Genomic DNA, 15,622 nt, shown 5'->3' on the forward strand with positions numbered 1-15,622 from the left:
TCCCTTCACTCACTATTAAATAATAACACTTCACAGGAGTGTTGAACTGAGAAATGTGAGCTGGTTCAGAGTGAACATTGTGCCATATAGGCATCCCTAAATGTTAAATTTGTGGATTGTCTGAGAGAAGGAAGGTCCCTATTGTTTGGATTTTAGCGATTCTAGATTTTTATCTCTAGGTGTTTCTGCAACAAAGATGTATATCTGTTAGAATGGGTATGTTCAGCATTGTAAATAAGCCTGCTTATGGTATGAATGCTCAGAGAATGAATGATCCATCTGTTCACAATCGAAAGGAAATCTTTATAGGATATATGCTTGTTCTCTTTACATGTACATAGAATATAAAGTAAGAAAATACTAATCTGTTACAGAGCTGTTTAGTTCATTACTTCAGGTCTGTTGATGACTGTAAATTGTCATGTTACTGTGACAAAAATTCTCACTTTTTTGGCTATAGAAGAAGGTGATGCATGTAAGGGAGAAAAAGTTTTGACATACACACATTATGATAGGTTTTTTACAGTGCCTTTGTGGTAGCTTTAACTGGAAGATGTGATGAAGAAGTACTTAGCCTGCTGCTAAAGCTACCTGAGAAAAGCAAAACTTCCGTGGTAGTGGAAGAGTTATGTTCTTTGCCAGCACTGGACTTGTATACCATGTTTGTACTGATTATACAGAATTTGAACTTACGTCATATCATTTACAAGGTAAGATGGAAAAAAAAAGCATTCAGTTGCTATGTTTTTCTATTTAAGGTGATCTAAAGCATGCAGGTAGATAAATGAATAATTCTATTATTTCTTCAAATGTTCTTTCTCTGTGGAAGCAAACACTGGACATGTGGCATTTTTTTGTCTTCATTTAGCTCCACAAAGCAAACACAGCAGTTGAAGAATGGGATTGGTAGATGCTACTGAATTCCATTTCTTGCTTCCTCAGGAAAATTGTCACTGAAGAGTTAATTATGAAAGCTTTAGAGAAAACATGGGAGGTTGAAGACATAGTTTTATTTATCTTTAGCAGAGTTTACAGTTCATGCAATTAGTCGGTTCTTAATTTTTAAACGTGGAAAACTGATCTGGCATCACTGGAACTAAAACAAGCGTAGGAGCTCGCATTACAAGAATTACAAAATTACTTTCTAGGGAAAAAAAAATCATAGCACTCTGGAAGGCATTTTATTTGCTGCAGAAAATACGTTGACAATTCAGGTGGCTTTTTCAGGAAGGAGCTTTTCCATCTCTCAGGATGGAGTCCTTTTATAAGGGCAAACCTCCTATGTTTTATATGATCCAAGTCAAGCAACTTCGACAAGAATAATACAGTGCCAAAACTATAACGAAGGGGACGCAGAAGTCTGTAGCAAAACTATATTATCTATACAACTGTAGGTAATCTGGAATCTGGTGTGGATTTTCAGTGAGATGGCATTTGTTTACTTCTAAGAGCAAAATTATTGGATGGGATTTGTGATAGTTAGCAGACATTTTCAGGGTTTTTTTCGGGTAATTGACAGACATAAATGTCATAAGTACAAACATCTGAAAAATAGTTATGACATCAAGAGGAAGAACATTCTGTTCTAAAGCTGTAGATGCTGGGTTATATTCTAGATGCTGCACACACAGTTAAACAGGTTGGCCACACCACACACTTATAAAACCAAGACGATTTCCCAGAATATGTTAAGATACTAGAGGGAAACAAAAGATTTCTAATTTCTGAATTATCTGCTAAGCTGGAGGGGGAGGGGTGTGGGGAGAAAAAAACGCTTCTTATTCTGATGGTCTTTTATACTGAACCCTACTGAGGCACAATGAACTTCTAGCAAAGAATGAAAAAATGTTGTCAGCTCATCCTAAATTATTGTGGAAGTTTTGCTAACATTTTTAACTGAATAAGATTTATTTTTTTTTAAATGTAAAAGCAGGTGAAGACTAAGAAGAAAATTAAACATAGGCTTTATTATAGTAGAAAGTCAAATAAAGGTGGATAAAATAAAGATAATCAGAGGAAGCAGCTGAAAGTATATAATGAGATTTTATTGTTTTTATTATCATGCATAGACAGGCAACAATGAATCAGTTTGTACTACCATATCATCTAAATAACCTATAAAAGCAAAGGAAATATAGAGAAATTTATAATGCCAAAACTTGCATGATGGAAACAGCAAACAGCGAATTGATCTTTATTCAAGCAGGGAATGAAATTCACGCAATTATTTTGGGTAAAAGGCAGTGTGTATGAAAAATCCAAAGGAAGGAACAGTGTGACAGGGAAGTTTGTTGTTTAATATGATTCCTAAAGCAATGGAAGTAGTTGCTCAATTTAATTTAAATTATGAATTATTTTTAAAATATTGAACTGTTGCATTGAGAATCTTGAACCTGTTGAAGGAAAAGTTCTCACACCGAATTCCAAGGAGACAGGATGTTGCAGATCCCACTAGCATTTTGGGTAGGAGAGCTTTCTTCAACTTGATAGATATAAACATATTCTCTGTATTTTAATTTCTGATTTGTCATAAGCCAGTTATAACATTACCAGAAAATTTTTCTTTAGCTCAATTTGAGAGTAACTGGGGAGTTATATTACAAGTTTTGTTAAACATGGTTTTCAGGAACATTGTATAATCAGTTTTAGAAAAAGATGGAATAATTTCGATAGTTTCATTGAAAGGTTAAAATTTGTTTCTAATTGGAATTTATTGTTGTGATTTTTTTCCTTCTTTTCCAAGATTAAGATACCATCTGAGACAGGCAATGTGCTAAACACACTACTGGATGTGGTTTCTAGTATCAGCTCTCTTCTCAATAAAGCCCAGCATGTCATGGAAAACCTTCCAACGTTCCTCCAAGGAATTCAAAATATTGGTGTGCTTGACATCTCTGCATTGCAGCAGGTATGTGTGTGATTTCAATATGCAAACTTAAGTACCATCGTGAGGTGCTTTGTTAGGTATGTGCACTTAGTTAAGGAGGAACACTAATGGAAATTGTGTCCTAGAAAGTTGGGAACTTAGAGAAAAGAGAGTCCATAGACCCTAGGAACATTCATTTGATCTCTTTCAAGCACTCTGGTAATTTTGAGGCTATTGATATGTTGTTTCTGTCATCTCTTTTATCATTTAACTTATGAGATCACAGCCTAAGTTAATAGTGCTAGCTACTGGTTAATAATAGCATGTATTATTTATGAATTGGAGATAGACATGCCTTTTCTGCTAATGCTGTTTTGTTTTATTTTGTTTTCCTTTTTTAATGAACAGACTTTGTTTATAAGAAATAGCTTTGCTTTTTTAAAGGATAAGATTTCAGTATAGCATCTGCAGTTCTTGCATGGGTTTCTTTTAGTGTCACTTCAGGTTTTTGTGTAATAGTTCTGCTTGACATTTTGAAAAAAGTGCCATGAGGTGTGAGTGAGGGTATTTCTTTTGTCCCTGCCTTTAAGGGCAGTTAACTGTATGCACGGCTATACAGCTAGCACAGTGGTAGATCTGGTATTAAATAAATCAGAAAAAAGACTTCTGTTTCTAAGCAGGGTCAATTCCATAAGAAGACCTGCTGGCATTGCGTTCTTGATTTGTTACTCTGTGTAGAACGTTTAGGATTCAATCTGGTTCTAAAATTCCAAACCTCTAAAAGATCCCTCCTTGGTAAATGGTGCAAACTGGTTTGTGACTACAGTACAGAGTAAACACTGCCTCAAATGCTGTTTTCCATAGTAATATGAATCTTTCACAAGTTCTTCTAATCTGTGTGGTGAAGAGGCATATTCTGTGCATATTAGTTTTGGTTTTGAGCCTCTCTTCTTTTGGATAGCTCTTTGACTGGCACAATGAAAGGTGGCTTTCATCAGATGCTTACATCTTTTCTACTTTCCTTCAACTAGTTCTGTTTGCGTCAGACTTTCCTTTGAACAAATGAAGTATTCTTTCTGGCCGGAAATCCTGAAGTTTCTTATTTGATAGAAGAACCTCTCAAAAGGTCTTGGTCAAAAAAAGATTGCAAAGGAACAAATCGAACAGCAGAGGGCCATCTGGTCACAGTTTTAATCTTTGCTCGAGCAGTCGCAACCCGTATTATCCTGTAATATAGCGTAGATTTAGCCTTGGCATTTTTGTTCCTTTTTACGTCTTACCTCTTTTGGTCATTTTTTTTTTTTTTTCTGAGAAAATCTTTATTTTCTTAGTTTTTGTCAATTCCTTTCTTCTTGAGAAATTGCTGGGATTTTTTTGTCACCTAATAATTTGTGGAGGATTAAAAAAATTCAGTGTCCATTTCTTTTTTTAATAAATTAGATGTTTGATGTTTTGAAGGACTTTTTTGTCTCTTTTTCTCATTTTGCAGACTAGTAAAAATTATTTATTTTTAAGTATTCTTTCCCTTTCAGATTTAACTGGATTTTTTTCTGCTTTCCAGTAATACTTTTAATTAATGATTATTTTGTTTGCTTGTTTTCTATAGTGGCCAGACTTGTGCTACTAAATAAGTGTGCTACTAAAGTGCAGATATTACTTATACACTTTCCTTTTAAAATATTTTCTGCTATTTCCAAAAGAGTCCATCCTTCTGGATTTTTATTTTCATGATAACCAACAGCAAAAGTAGTTTAGTGACCTGGGAAGATTACCAAATAAAGTACGTAAACCTTTCTAAAGTAAAAATATGTGGACCTTTTGGTATAGATTAAGACAGACTGTCTCCTTCATTAACTTCTAAATGAAAAGCTTATTTTGAAGTTGATTTTAAAAAATAATTACTTACATAATGAAAGAGGTATAAAGTAATTATAAATTATGCATGTGTTTGGGTTTTTTTCTGAAAGACAAAATGAAAGGCAAGAAATACCTTTAAAATATCTGTAGAAGGTAAAGTTGAACTGGTATGCTACATATTGTGTAATAAAAAATTATGTAAAAACTCACCATCTGTCAGTCAGTAGTAATTGGAATACAGAGCCACATTCTGCTGTTAACAACATTGAGTGAATGCGTAAACCCCTGAGCAGAAACACTGCTGATTTCAATCATGATTTTTGCTTGTTTGTTTGCTGTTTGAAATTATTCACTTATATTTCCATAACTCATTTTCAGTATGTTTGTCACTCGTGTCATTCTGTAGTCCCTCTGCTAACTTGAACAAGTTCTCTGTTAAAACTATCATTACTGAAAAGCCTCTTGGTGTTAAAGAATGTAGGAAATTCTGACTTAAGTTCATCCATGGCTAATATGTTTACTTTTGTATCAAAAATGTTCTGTAGCTCTCATAACATCTCTGACTTGCCCATGTGTTTGGGGAAGGCCAGTCATAGTCCTTCTCTGTTGTGATAGGTTAAATAGATTTATTTTAGTATTTGTTTTGTTTGCTTTAGTTTTTTTCTTTTGTAACAGGCTCTCACTTTTCTCAGACATTCTAGTGTCATATTTTCATGAAGGCTAATCTTGAATGTTGGGGACAGGAAATGTGTACACTCTTTGAGGTGTATTATGGCTGATCACTCTTGTAGTTCTGCTCATTCATGTCTATACCTACTAAAATGACTTTCTTAATCTTGTGTTTAACTTTTTCGTGAGCTGCATACATCTTTGTCTCTTAGTTGATCAATGATCAGTGATATACCCAGGTAAGCTCCGTGTTAAAACAGCATCTCATGATTTCAATTGACAAATGATGTTATGCACTGATTATCCTTACGTTCAGTTTACTTTAAATTAAGTAATTGATTTCTTGCCATATTGCATTCTCATCTTCTTTTCTCTTGCAATACTTCTAGTATTAAATTCTAGGCAAATTTCAGTAATTTGCTTCTTTCAGGGCTAAAATACTTATCACAGTGGACCTAAGATCAGTCTCACAGGAATAACACTAATAACTTCTCTGTGATACAGTGTTTTCTTTCCTTTTAAAAGGGTCCCTGCAACATCTTCTTAACACTATTTTTTACCCACCACACAGTTATTGGTTTAATGCTGATTGATATTTTCTAGGACAAGAACTTTAATTGATTGTTAGAGTTCACCTAGTTTAGAGAAAACATATGTATTTTTCAGGAAAAAGCACTGGCCTTCCCACATAAATATACTGTATTGATCTGGAATGATAATTTGATAATGCGTTAAATTCTAGTGCTTGCATACTTTTTGTCTTTAACTGCTCTCCACTTTAAAATTGATTGTATATCTTGCTCTATTAAACATCACAACGAGATATTCATTATTTCCTCCAGCATTATGTCACTTATTTTTGAGTATAGATGAATTTACTACTTATCATTCAAATAGTGGCATCTAAATTTGATAGGCTTCAGAAAAGCAATTTAACCAATTCAGCAATTTTGCCATTTTCCCCCTTGATTCTGTGAATTTCAGTACAATAGAGTCTGGGTTTTTTATGGCTCTACCCAGAAGTAGGAGTATCTATTTCTCTGCATTTGTTTCCTTTACCCCTTTATTTTCATCAAATTTTGCTTTATCTTTAACCTCCTTGTAGTTTTCCAGGAAAATTGCATTTATTTTTGTCTCTTTCTAAATGTAATGATTCTGAGTTTATTTTAGTTTTGTGTGCAAGCTGTAACCTGGCTTGACTTTTAGGTTTCTTTTGTTGAGTAGCTGATATTTCTTCTCCACATGAATTTGATTTTATTCATGCTTTTTTTTTAGGCATACAGCTGTCCAATTAGGTCGGAAGCCCCTATGCTATGAGGTTTATGCCCCTATTTGAGAATCTAGTTAGCTTTTTAATCTTCAGTACTAGCCTTTCTTTTCCATGAATTTGTTGGAGTGACTGACTTGATTGATTACTTTGTAGGAAGCTGCTTGTTTGGATTCATCAGCCTTGATTACAGACCTACTTCATTTAAACTAGAACAACTGGATCAAAGATAACATTTTGTGAACTTCTATCCTATATAGTTGTCCCACTTTATCAAAGCCAAATCTTAGGAAATGTATCTTATTGAGTCAGTGGATATTTAGTTGAAAGACAGTAAGTAGATTCAGTCTGTTGGTGGCAACTTACTGCATAAATATTCATTATTTGAATTTCAAGTTATTTTGATTGGAACTGGAATTAATTAGCAAATTTGTGCTCTTTGACTGAAATAAGCCTAATTTATCCTTCTAGTGCAAATAGTCTCTAACAAGGATTCAGAACCACTTTTCTTCCGCTTTGTGTCTAACTAAAGTTTATTCCTCCAGTAAAGTCCATGCTAGCAGAGTCATTCAAGAGCTGGAGATGATGATATTATGAAATCTGGATATTATTTACTTACTATGCTGCATGCTGAAACTATATGCAAAAAGTCAGATTTTGGGAGCAGCCAACAGTGAGTTTTAAATAACACTTTCTAATATTCCTCCAGGATTGCCAAAGAAGCACCTGGCACTTCAGTCAATGCATTGATCAGGATAAACTGTTTCTAATGGCACAATCTCTAAACTGTCTGTGATTTATTCTTTATGTAAAGTGCCATACTACTTTGAACATTGACTCTTCTGCTTGAAAAAAAAAAATCAATGGTAAAAAGCTAATTTATTTCAGTGTCAAATGTGTTTGGTTGCCATACCACAGTCTTTTTTCTATTTCCCAGTTGTGCAGTCTTCAACTTATATCTGATAGCCTAGTTATGTTTTTCTGAACAAGCATCTGCAACAGTAATGAGCATCAGGTGAGCCAATGCATCCTTCGGTTATGCTCTAGCAGCACGTTTCCTTGCAGTTGTATCCTCTCTTAGAACTGCGTACCTGTATAGCCTTTCATGAGATACCGGTTACCACTGAGCACTTTATTTGGAAAATGAAGCTGGAAAGCGGAGGCTGGTTTTGTTTGTTTTTTTTTTTTTTTTTTGTAATGTGGTGAATGATGGTATGTAAGCCATAAAAGCAGTGAGACTGGTCTCCTCATTAGACGTATGCTAGTCATAAGCAAATGGCAATAATAAATGCTGATGTGACTCAAGATGTGCAAAAACTAGAAGCATGTCTAACAAATGAAAAGATATACTTGAAAAAACAGGCTTTATGGTCATCTGCACTTGAATACATTTTTTCTTCTTAGCAACTGTTTTCATTGCAAATGTTCATATGCAAAATGTTTTTTGTTGTCTCTGCTGTCTTTGTGACACAGGAGTAACCTACCAGAAGAGCAGACTTTGTTAAAACTGACATTGTAATTAAGGAATATGTAGTCCAGTTGTCTTGATATTTTTCATTCCTTTCCCGCCTAACCGATACACAGTATTTTTCAAAGTTTAATGTAGTACATTATATTACTGTCTTTCTTCAAGTATCCTGGCAATTAAAACTGCATTACCTTTTTTTTCCCTCCCATGATAAAGGTGATCAGGAGAACAGAGAAGAGCGCAGCAGGCCCTCATTCTTGTAGGCAGTTTCAACAGTCTGATTTTGTCAATCTCCTTGGATGCCAATATTGAGAGAACACCAGGGCTGCTCCCTGAAGCTACTAAAAGCAACTTTGATTCATCCGTATTTCTGTTTGATTGTTCTAGTTCTTGCAAGGTGGGCAGTTCAGAAGTTCAGCTGTTGGATCCCTGGAGTCTGTAATCAAGGCAGTATGTAATAAAGAAGAATCTTCATTTTTCAGCAAGGCAAACCTGTTCATCGATATGCCCAGAATCATGGGACTCTTGGAGGACAATATGGCAAAATATGGCATTCCTGAAGACTCAAGTAAGAAAAACTATTAATCACAAGTTGCATGGGTGCATTCAGAATTTAGGTTTTCCTCTCTTAAATGGAAATGTTTATATATCAGTTGACACTGTAATCCTGAGCACAAGGGTTGAACAATAAAAGTTTTATAACTATGAGATAACTGTGGATGAGACGCAAGTAATTCTGGTTGTTTTTTATCTTTGCAAACAATAAATAAAAATATTCCTGTTTTAGGGACATATTTATTGGAATTTTTAAAACACTTGGTATTAAAAATGAATCTTTGAGATGCAAGATTGAGAATTTATTACTGTGTACCTTTCTTCTGTGAACACAAAGCTGCAATATTATTCTGCAGTAGAATACAGAAGCCCTCTGGATAAAATAAGTTTTGTAATAATTGGTATTCCTATTCTCTTTATCAAGAGCTCAGAAAATCTCTTAGCTCTTACATAGTTTTACCTTTGCTTCCATTTCTCAATACACATTTGTCTTACCCTGAAGCATTTTAATATTGTTAATTACCTTGTTAGTGCCTCAGTGGCCCTGTGCAAGAGAAGAACACAGTGATAGAGTGTCACTAGGGAAGGATCTATGACTGTGAATCACGGCTCTATCATCTATCAGTTTCCACAGCCAGAAACTGACTCTGGCTTCGCTGGGACCCTTAGGAGGGAGCCAGAGCTCTGCACTAGCCTTCTTCACTTGTGTGTGGGATAGCAGTAAGCAGGCAGCTCTGCTTTCTCTTTCCTATTTGAAGAATGGAATTAGGATGGCTGATTAGAGAGATTGTTTGGGACTTAGTCTCTTTCAAAGCTTTTTAGGCTAAAAGCACTATCTGTTTCTTTTCTCTTTTTTTTTTTTTTTTTTTTCTTAATATTGTCACAACTCTGGAGTGTTGTAAGATCTTTTACCTTAGGACCTTAAAATATCTTTAAAGCATCAATTATTTCCAGCATTCCTATGAGTGAATTAATAACGTTTCCCATCTTTTACAAATTGGTAAATAAGGCAATAGAAAATCAAAATAAAAAATTCAAAAATTACTCCTTCATAGTGATTAACTTGTATGTATTTTGTGTACCAGACACTTGCCAATGACTTTCCGAAAATCACAGCAAACTCACATTAGTGAGTCTTCCGTGTCTTTAGCATATCGATGGTCCTGACTGTCCAGTTTAGAGCCTCTTGCTGTCATTTAGCAGTGATGGTGTTTAGTAATGATTGTTTCCTTGAAGAAAGTAAAAATTTGGGCAGAGCTGAGTTCTGACACTTGTTTCTTTAACTTTAGGCAGCAGTTTAAATGTTTTTGTCCTAGTTTTCTGTTATGTACAATAATCTGTCTTCCTTGAGGACTTAAAGACGTTATTTACTATTTTCTCACAGCACTGGAAACGGGATATTTCTAAATCTACTCGTAATAAATAGTAAAAGAACACCAAAACACATGAGCTGGGCATAAAAATCTAGATGTTTCTCACAGGAAACTCATTGCCTTTATTTGAGTGCAAGTGCAGTGGGATATCTTGGAAACTGTTTGTTGAATTCTAGTTCTGAAGGATATACACTCTTATGCATTAATAGCTTCATCTGATGTAGAAACAAGTTTTTTGGTTAAGGAACAGAAAAGTGAATTGATTAAATTTTTCAAATCAAGAAGTTAAGTGTCATGCCCATTTTTTTTTTTTTGTATTTTTGGTAGATTCTTATGAAATTATACAAACAAAATGTCTGTATTTGTGAAGGAATTTGTGTATTCCAACTTCTTTCTTATGTAGGGATAGAAAGCTACAGAGCAATCAAGGATGGGGAGTAAGTCTTGTATTTTTAAGGTGATTCTTCCCTCAGCATTCAGTGGACAGAGGTGTCCTTCCCCTCTAAAATGCAATGATGTAACTTTTAGGATAGATGGGGTTCACAGGCTGCTTTTCACAAATAGGAAGAGATTTTTGGATTCTGATTCTTTTTTTCTTGTCTAATGTTTAGAATTCTACATCCTCAGTCTATCATAGACTATGATTAAACAATTTCTATTCAGGGACCTGTAGTAGTAATTGCTTAGTGGCAGTTGGATGGTATTTGGCGTGGTGCCGTGGCAGATCCCTTATTAACACTCAAGCTTTTCTTTGAATTAAAACAAATAATAATAATCTATCCTCACCTATGTTGTCTGTCTTAAATGTGAGTCTGCCTTTGTTTTTGCAGCTCCATTTTGCTTGAAGCTTTATCAGGACATTTTGCAATCTCCTAACGGGGCTTTGCTATGGACTTTCCTGAAACCTTTATTACATGGGAAGATACTGTACAATTCAGACATCAACATGATTGAGCTGGTGATGGAGAAGGTGAGTATCAAAAGAAACACTATTTCTTTTTATTGATTTATGTCTTTGTACTTCATTTCAAAGGTCCACTTCTTTCAGGGTGGGTAGAAGCAATTGGATAATTCCCTTTCAGAAAACTGAACCCACCCTGCGTCTGAGTTCTCACCTTGTTCCTACTTTAAGCTTAATATTTCTCTTAACTTTTATCCTCCTTGTTACAGTGGTTTCACCTCAGTGTGAAAAGCAGAATTTTGTTCAAAGTCCCTTGAACCTTGTATAGAAATATTAAAAAGAACATGGTATCAGAAGTGTTGTGTGAATCATGCTGTATCTAGGTATGAGATATACGTATTCTCAGTGAGCTTTTGCCCTCAACATTCTCTTATGATGAGAACTCTAATGGGGCAGCATAGGGAGCTGTGGGCAAGGGATGCCCAGGAATGAAAGTCTATTCTGAGGGAGTCACTGAGCTGCATTTAAAAAAAAAAAAACACAAGCTACAGTGCATCCTTCCTGATTATGTTTCTAACACCAGTAGTAAGAATGATCAGTAGTAACTGAGCTGCCATATGTGTGGACGCTGCTGACTTAATATTAGTCACCAGTTTTACTGTTTCTGCAGTTTTCGTATGGTAGGTGTTCTGTCTTGAGCATGATTATCTACAATGACATATTTGTTCATGACTTGCTTTGAGGCATTTCTATAAGAGGAGGGATGATGGCTTATTTTAAGTACACATTCTGTGGTTTAACCTGACTGGCAACCAAATACCACGTGCTGCTTGCTCATCCTCCACCAAAAAGTTTTCATTTATATTGCAAATATATGCTTTTTACCTTGGAATATTACTTATTGCAAGACTGGCAATTTAGATTAATTTAGAAACTACTAACGCTTAGTAGTACTAATGCTTAAGCATTAACCCTTGTAAGTGGTACACAAAAAGACTGTAGTAACTTTAAATGTGATGGTAACTATTTTCCATGTAGATGGAGTACAGCATGGTATTCTGACTTATGCTCTAAAAAGGTGGTAAAAAAACCAAGCCAAAAAGCACATACTAGATAGCAGATATTAGGTAACTTTATAGTTTCTGCTGTGAATCAGAAATAACGTTTCAGTGATTTCATATTTTGCAGTTAAGTAACTTAATTTGGGCAACAGACAATCTCTCTAGAGTTGAGTATAATTAATTTTAAAATTTTAGCTAAAAATGAGGCTGCTCTTGATGTTTATAGATGGAAATTCTATAAAGAAATGATAAAAATTCCAAATCGTTTTGAATTCATAATTATATGTTATGTTACAATTACATTTAGAATAATGCATTTAAGACATTTACACATTATTTTGCCAATTAATATGCCAAAACCACATTCTTAAAAGCATCTGTAAGAAAGATAAATCTCCTTACATACAATGTATTCCTCTATAGATATTTTAGGGAAATCAAGACTGAGTAATACAGTTCAGAATGAAGTTTTCTGGTGTTCTTTTTGTGTTTTTTTTTTAAATGCTCTTGAATAATACAAAAATTCTTGCAGATACCTCTAGCACAATCTCTCACACTCATTGTGTATTCTTAGGCTCACAAAAGTTCCCTCACCTTTTTCAGGAATTTGTGTAAATACACCCCCATGATTTCCCAAAACATGTAGATCTAACAAGCAATTATGGATGTGTATCTGTTTACATGTAAATATGAAAGTATTAGAAAAGTTTCTTTAACAATTTTTTTTCATTTATTTTATTACAGAAGCCTATCAGCTATTGCTTGAACAGAAACAAAATTTAAATGCAGAATATTGTCCCAGGTATCTTGAACACAGCTACTACAAACTGATCCTGTAGCCCTTACACAGCCAAATCTCCTACTGAAATTGGAACAGAAGTTCTAATTAGTCCCTTAGATTATGTGACCACATGACAGCAATTTACTAGAAGAAAAAAATAGAGGATTAAAGCTAAAAAGAACATTGATATTTTTATACCAAAACATATTTTGGAAGTTTTTCACATGGACTATTTTGTTTCAAGACTGTGTAATTGATCATTCTTCCATAAATTGTGAGGTTGCTGGTTTTACCTTCTGAGAAGTCAACAGTTCTGTGTGGAATAACAGTGGCCATCACAGATACGGGCTGCAGTGCTGACTAAGAGCAAAAAATGTTCAGTGACAACCCGCATCCTGTTCAAAGACCACATGTGGTATCTTTGATCCTTGCTTTCTCAGCTGAACTTTTTTTGCTACTGATAAGTTGATCTTATGAAAGTATTTCTTATTTCAAAAGGTTCTCAGAGTTGGTCGAATATTCAGGCAATCACATTATGACAACTTTGTGCTATTTCTTTGTAATTGGGTCAGAAAAAAAAATACATAAAATATAAATGTAGCAAGACAACAGAGAAAAGAGAAAAGAAAGAGAAAGGAAAGAAAGAAACCTAGTCTAGCAAATCCATTAATTTCAGTTTACTGCTTTTTTGTCTACTATAACTAGAAAAATTGACGAGTTCAGTAAGTTCTTATTCTAAACTTACATATCCTGCCTGGCTTTGCATAAGCACACTTGGCTTCTTATTCTGTTAAAAGATGTCATTATAAAAGTAGTTCAATAAACTCAAAATACCGTTTTTATTTATTATTAAATCAGGAAGTGGCTTAGACATATTCAATCCAGACAGGACCTTAGTTGATATTGAAGACTCTAATTTTAATCAAAGACAATATCCAGCCTAGGTGTTACAAAGAATATTTATTTTAATGGATCTTCATTGATTAGGAAGAAGATAATTTCTACTAAGCATCGAAGTCCAGCTAGTCATTAGCATACAGACCCACAGGAGTTGCTTTGCCATTTAAGAGTAAGCCTTCTTCTTGCCCTAGGTTCTGATTTCTACTGTTATCAGTAAAGGCTGCACAGGGAAGAACTGAAGAACATGTCAGTAAAGTGATATTTGCCACAAATACTGTCACAACTTCCAAAAACTTAAGGGTCAGGCTTGCCGAGACTTTCCTGCTAAAATTTGTCCACTTGCTTTTTGAGCTTATACAAACTAAGTATTCATAGCGCCTGTGGTGAGATGTTCTGCACCAACAACCTCTTCCTCACTTGCTTGTTCTTCAACTTCAACTGAGGCAACTTCTTTTCTAAAATCCTGTCTTTATATCCCCCAACTACATTTATTTCTATTCTCTGTTTCTACTACTACTCTTTATTGTAATTTATTATTATTATAGCAAAATTAAAATTTACTTAGTACAGATTTCAGAATTATTAGTCTGTAGTCCTGTGGTTCCCCTAGCACCTTTTTTATGAATAGCATTACATTTGTTGTTTTCCAGTTCCCTGATAACAAGGGAATTTTATTCAGGAGGTTACACTACAGTGAATGCTTCCACTGCCTAATCCTTGAGTGTACTTAAAATTTTGACTGGATGTTAAGTTGTCCTGGAAACTACTTATTGTTCATTTTGTTAAATTGTATGATCTTTTTTTAACTGAGGCTTCATTTTGAGACAGATTCTCTAAAGTGTTCTCCATGTAGAAGGCTTCTGACACAGGAACCTCTCAAAGGCCTACTGTGGTAGATGAGAAGGAAAAAAAATTTTAAATAAAATCCCCTTTTTCCTAGTCTTTTTTGTTTTCCTAGTTGGATGTAGCTTCATTTTTTTACAAGGATGTTTTCTAGTAGCTTCCTGCTGTGTAGTATGTGTGTGTATGCACATGGCCGTTCTCAAATATTTTTTTGATAGGCAATATGTATTTGTTCAGTTTCCTCTATGCTGCCTTAAATAGTCTCTGTTCCTTCATACAACTTACGCTTTTGCTGCTTTTAATTTCTTTCAGATAAGCTTCCACATTATATAAAGTTCATCTTTTCCAAAAATTCATGCTGCTGAATTAATTTTTTTATTTTTTATTCTCTGTTTAAGGAGGTTGAATACAAGCACATTACGGTTACTGTAGCTCTTTGGAAGTGAATTCAGTCAAAATAAAATAAATCTTTTGTGCTGGTCAGAATCAAAACAAGAAGCAGTAAGATCTGAGCTCAGATCTTATGAGATTTTTGATACAACAATTTTTAACGATGTCTGAACATCTGATCTCCTTGTGTTCCAGTGTGACCTGTGCTTGCTCTGTTCCGGGGAAATAACAATCTCCCATTTTGGCTGTTTGTTACCCTTGCAGCCTTTCTGGTCTCCCTCTGCTTCCCACCATTGTGGCTGGACAGTGGGTTACGTGGCCTTGATATTCAGGCTTGTGATTTCAGTCCATGAGGTTTCCATGTTGCTTCTTAACAGAAGAACTTACTTAGCTGATTTGACACCAAACTTTAATTTAACATTTAGGATCACTCTACCTTTGAAAGTGGAATGGAGAATCTCATAGGTGTTACATGCATAAAATTCATTCAGGAAAATGAATGATCTGCAAGGGTCTCTTTGGGGCCTTCTATGCTACAAACAGGAAGAAAGAATCACCACAAATTGTTTTCCCATGTTGTCTAGGAGTGGGATTTTATAAAAGGTACTTAAAATACTGTGGCAAAAATTGTGTACTTTCAATAGGAATTATTGCAAAAAGTGTGGTCTCAAATTGGAGTTTACAGTTCATT

General features: G+C 34.6%; 1 protein-coding gene across 1 annotated transcript in view; it reads left to right on the top strand.

The window, feature by feature from the left end:
• The window catches only part of LOC104380972 (ATP-binding cassette sub-family A member 13-like), a 155,317-nt gene that overhangs the window by 6,287 nt on the left and 133,408 nt on the right, over positions 1 to 15,622 (top strand). Inside the window, exons 6-9 of the mRNA XM_086608936.1 lie at positions 516 to 710; positions 2,744 to 2,908; positions 8,515 to 8,695; positions 10,886 to 11,025. Coding sequence (XP_086465062.1) covers positions 516 to 710; positions 2,744 to 2,908; positions 8,515 to 8,695; positions 10,886 to 11,025 — 681 coding nt within the window. The remainder of the gene's footprint in view (positions 1 to 515; positions 711 to 2,743; positions 2,909 to 8,514; positions 8,696 to 10,885; positions 11,026 to 15,622) is intronic.

This window comes from Tauraco erythrolophus, chromosome 3 (genome assembly GCF_009769465.1).
Source record: "Tauraco erythrolophus isolate bTauEry1 chromosome 3, bTauEry1.pri, whole genome shotgun sequence".
NCBI classification, from domain to species: Eukaryota; Metazoa; Chordata; class Aves; order Musophagiformes; family Musophagidae; genus Tauraco; species Tauraco erythrolophus.